Here is a 4,797-nt window from a genome sequence, read left to right on the forward strand (position 1 = left end):
CTTTGGATGTTTCATTGAAATCTCCTACCTGTTTCTCTATATCATTTATGCACCAAGAGAGGCCAAGGTTCCTATAAATACATATTTCTACTTTTAGTATGGTTGATATTTTTAGTAGGTGCACCTCTAGTTTCAAAAATCTTTCTTCTGATGAATCTTTATATATCTACAACTAATTAATCTGGATGTACACTTGGCAGATATCCACGTTGAAGTTGATAGTGATATGCAACATCGGTGGACTTGGTCTCTTAATTCTTCTAGTCAATCTCTTGGTTCCAAAACAACACCGTGTCTCGACCGTTGGATGGGTTTGTGCTGCTTACAGTCTCGCCGTCTTTGCTTCTCCCTTAAGCGTCATGGTAATAATCCATCAGCTTTTCTTCAAACATCATGCCGTTATTATAATGACTTGGAATTTGACAAAACGATGTGTAATGTGTGCAGAGGAAGGTTATAAAGACAAAAAGTGTGGAGTACATGCCGTTTCTTCTCTCCTTGTCTCTCACTCTTAACGCCGTCATGTGGTTCTTTTATGGACTTCTTATCAAAGACAAGTTCATCGCTGTAATATTAATTTACATTTCCACATTCATCTTTTAACATTTTAACTAATTATTTTACTAATAAGTCTATATATTGCTTTGCCTTCAGATGCCAAACATTCTCGGTTTTCTATTCGGTGTAGCTCAGATGATACTATACATGATGTATCAAGGTTCCACGAAAACGGATTTGCCAACAGAGAACCAACTTGCAAATAAAACCGATGTAAACGAAGTGCCGATCGTGGCCGTTGAATTGCCTGATGTGAGATCAGACAATGTTGAAGGATCGGCTAGGCCAATGAAGTGAAGGGAAAACATGCATGGCGAAGATACATGGGAGATGTTATCGTATGATTGAAGAATAAACGTTAATTTCTATGTTCTGTCAGTTTGAGTTGGTCTAACCAAACCAATGTTATAATTGTTTTGATCATCACCAAACCTTGATAAATGATAATTTAGTATTAACTATTTGGGTTGTTGAGTAGCTAAGCCAAGCTCCATTAAACTATCACTTAAAATGATTTGACATTTGGAACTGAAAAATAATCAATCTTATCCAAATGGTTGTACAATTAGAGAAACAGATGGAATTATAAACTATTTTGATGAAATTTCATTATTTATAGTGGAACCACAAGAACAAAAATTATAATTATTTTTGCTTGAAAAAGTTGAATTATAATTTTTCTTAAACAAATATGTAGTTGAATAGAATCAAATTTATTCTTATATAATCTCCATCCCATTTATGTGATCCATTTTATTCATCTTTTTACTAATTTCTCCCACTTTTTTTTTTTTTGTCGACACTAATTTTTTTTTTTGGTAAAAGGTGAAATTATTGTCGACACTAATTTCTCCCACTTACCATCAAAACCTTTAACAACAAAAAATCTTTACCATAACCAAGTTTTTTTGTCGGCACAAAAAAAAAAAGACTTGAGCGTGTCATAAATGGTTGCGTTGGGACGTGTTGGTAGCCTGCAAGTGCCGTGATGGTCTGACTCATGCAGCAAGGACCTCACTTTTCCGCAGCCACAAATAGCAAGCTGATTGGTTCAGCTTTATGATGCCCTATTGAGCTACCAAGAAATTGAATGTCATGTCTACGTTAGCAAGGATTTTTTTTTTTTTTTTATTGTTGTCTGTCATACATAGTTAAAAACAAAAAATTTGATTACAGATGATATGTTAATCATTTATAATGATGATCTTCGATAAATTTATCTTTTATTAAAAATCTTATAATTCAACCACGTTGAAGATTTCCAATAATTTGCTGTACTTTATAAGAATCCAATCCTAAAATATATTGTAAAAATATTAAACTAACTTTTAGTCCACGCAAAAATTATACTCCTTCATAGTTTAAGAAAAGACAACTATCACAGATGCAAATAAACGTGCGCGGAAGTCTACTAAAATAAACTAATCGACATAATTCGATAAAAATCTGTGATCCCTTTATCTAATTCACAATTAAAAAAAAAAGGGAACAAAGAAGAAGACAGACGCATTATACGTTTCTAACAAATTTATGAGAGAGTTTGTTCTTCCTTTCACTACAACTCTTGAAATTTTAGAACAAAACGAAAATGAAAGATCTCAAAATAGACTAGAACAAATTATAAACCACATGTACACAAGTGTATGTATCTATAAAAACGCATACTTTGGAATACAAGTAAGATAGATTACAGATGCCATCAAGTCTTACAAAGACACAAACAATGAACAAATCTGAGTTTTGTTTCTTTCTTATTCATAAAACACACACAGACCACTTTTTACCACTCCAGACACCAATTTTCCTGCAGTTTTTCATAATACAGTTAAACAGAGGTTAATTATCTGGTTCAACATATCAGTTAAGACTCTTGGAGTTAATCGAACCGAACCACAATGTCAAATTCATCGATACATTAGCTCATTAGAGATCTAGCTCTGGTTTTGACCATTTCCATTTCAGAGTTTACCTCATGGTCTCTACTCTCTAGTTTGATGCAAGACAAGCAATTTAAAAACTAAGCAGAAACGGTTAGGAAAAGCTTACAAAAAGGAAAGATCTTCCAGCGCTGGTTGTCGCCTTTGTTCCAGTCCCAGAGGACAATAGTCGTGCCATCACGGACACCACCAGATTTGCTGTCACCATGATATGCATCCACGTTTAGCCTTGTATTGTTTATCATCCTTATCGTGCGATATCCATCGCCCAAATCCTTGCTCTCTGTCCATAGTACAGACTCATCAAGCTTATCAGGATCATATCGAGTCAGATGCACCTGCAATACCCAGTAAAATATTGCTTAAGCACATCAAGCCTATCGAAAAACACACTGCAGAAGCACAGAACTAAATTAGCAGACTGTAGTTAGAGTTTCTTCTAGAGACCCTAAACTTTCCAATAGGGCCGGCCCAAACTATTTGAGTGTCTAAAGCAAAAAAAAATTTGGCCCATTAGCAAAAGCTGTTATAAAAAAAAAATACAAGTTTTAAAATGTATGGGATTCGAAACCATGACCTGTACAACAAAAGACTTCAATCTAACCACTAGACCACAATAACATTTTAAAAATTGATGCCCTTAAAACTACTTATAATTATTTGATGCCTAAAGCCCTTGCTTCATGGGCTTTACCTATGGGCCGGCCCTGTTTCTAAGCCCCAAAACTATTCCCATAACTCTTGATGCTCCTCTCTGTTTCCTTTCTTCCTATTTTTAAACTCCCTAGTTGGTGACTAATGTCGTGATGTAGAATTTTCATAACATGATGAATAACTTTTTTTCAAGACCCGTTGAAGGTTATGAAAACTAACATTTAGCTAACAGTATGACCCGTTGAGATGTCATACTGAAAATAATGAAAGTCACAGGACAAAAATGACATCGTCTAAGAAAGAAAAGCTTACGGGATGGGTAGCTCCCACAGAATGCTTCATTGCTTCACCAGTAGCCTTGTTTACAAGAGCAAAACAAGGATGACCGTCTGCGTCCTTCACTTTAGTACTATACTTCTCGTCTTTGTACCAATGCTGCGGATCCAAAACCATTTCATGAGTATGATAATACATACATCAAAATCAACAATGCAAGGATCAACAATAAAATGTCCTACTTTAACATAATCAATCAATGGAAGCATCAGGATCATAGCCTATATATACAACATGATCCTGGTTTTGTATGCAAAGCCAAAACATGAACATAACAAGAGGATCTGAGAAATTGAACCACAAAACTAAATTCTAGAATAGCAGAGTAGATAACAATTGAAACGTGTTTCTTCATTCTAAATCATAATCAACAAGATTCAATCTTCCAACACAGGAAGATTTCGAAAGCTATGCATAACCATAAACTACTCAGATTCTCAAATGAGTGAACAAATTGAGATGCATATGAATCAACACATCAACAAGCCAATGGTTCATTGGATCACACCTGTGCTTCATCAGATGGATCGGCTGGAGCGAGGATGACCTTACCATCTCTGATCGTCAGATAATAGTTAGGCTCAGCCTTCGAATACACCTTCACCGTCGCCCTTCCGGCGAGTCCGGCAAGATTATCAGGCAGACGATTCTCATCAGGGCGGTGGTAGACACCAGGAGACGATTGGGGCTGATTTGAGCTATGGTGAGCCACGTGCGTGACGCCAGAGTGGTCTCCGTGGCTTTCCAATATCGAATTAGACGGCGGTGGATAACCTCCGTAACGGTGGTGTTCCGGTGGGTAGGATTCGTTGGAGGATTGGTGACCGACATGACTCACATGACCAAACGCAGGCGGTGGTGCCGGAGCTTCAAAGTAAGGCTCTGATCGGTAAGGCGGAGGCGCGTGGGGTTCGAATTGAGGTTCTGATCGGTAAGGCGCCGGAGATGGAGTAGGCGCGTAGGGATCAAAATGAGGTTGTGACTGGTAAAGGCCATGAGGTTGTGGAGGAGCATCAACGCGTGGCGGTGGTTGCCCGAAGGAGTGACGATCGTCTTCGCCGTCGTCGCGTTGGTGGTGACGTTGATGCTGGTGGTGGTGTGGAAACTCCATTAGTATGTTTATGTTTGTTGTTGATACAAAGTTTTTCCGAGATGACGAGAATTATAAGGATGTCAAAGGACACTTGTCGCTACACTCATGGGTTTTGGTAACAACACTATGGATTCACGTTTTGTCGAATAGTATAAGATTTTAAGATTTTTTAATCAATACATAGATATAGATAATTATACAAATTTAGGCTTATTTAAG

At 37.2% G+C, this 4,797-nt stretch overlaps 2 protein-coding genes across 2 annotated transcripts; one reads left to right on the top strand and one right to left on the bottom strand.

Annotated features, from left to right (window-relative positions):
• Positions 1-4: 4 nt before the first annotated feature.
• On the top strand, positions 5-1,019 carry LOC9298383 (bidirectional sugar transporter SWEET9; the record flags this gene model as incomplete). Its single annotated transcript, XM_002862259.2, has 4 exons — positions 5-67; positions 201-362; positions 448-567; positions 655-1,019. Coding segments are annotated over 4 exons (546 nt in total), but the record flags the coding sequence as incomplete, so codon positions are not given.
• A 1,126-nt stretch (positions 1,020-2,145) lies between these two features.
• Positions 2,146-4,626, bottom strand: LOC9298382 (ricin B-like lectin EULS3). The gene is made up of 4 exons (XM_002862260.2): positions 3,994-4,626; positions 3,462-3,584; positions 2,605-2,833; positions 2,146-2,362 (listed from the first exon to the last, which is right to left on the bottom strand). Coding segments are annotated over exons 1-4 (957 nt in total). The 5' UTR covers positions 4,597-4,626; the 3' UTR covers positions 2,146-2,360.
• Positions 4,627-4,797: the final 171 nt, after the last annotated feature.

Source organism: Arabidopsis lyrata (assembly GCF_000004255.2).
Source record: "Arabidopsis lyrata subsp. lyrata unplaced genomic scaffold ARALYscaffold_728, whole genome shotgun sequence".
Lineage (NCBI taxonomy): Eukaryota > Viridiplantae > Streptophyta > Magnoliopsida > Brassicales > Brassicaceae > Arabidopsis > Arabidopsis lyrata.

What these genes read in the sequence shown, in the direction of transcription:
- LOC9298382 (XM_002862260.2), bottom strand. Translation starts at nt 4,596, where the DNA reads ATGGAGTTTCCACACCACCACCAGCATCAACGTCACCACCAACGCGAC. An exon ending in ATCCATCTGATGAAGCACAG is followed by an intron (nt 3,585 to 3,993) that starts GTGTGATCCAAT and finishes TTGGATCCGCAG; the next exon opens with CATTGGTACAAAGACGAGAA. An exon ending in CTGTGGGAGCTACCCATCCC is followed by an intron (nt 2,834 to 3,461) that starts GTAAGCTTTTCT and finishes TGGGTATTGCAG; the next exon opens with GTGCATCTGACTCGATATGA.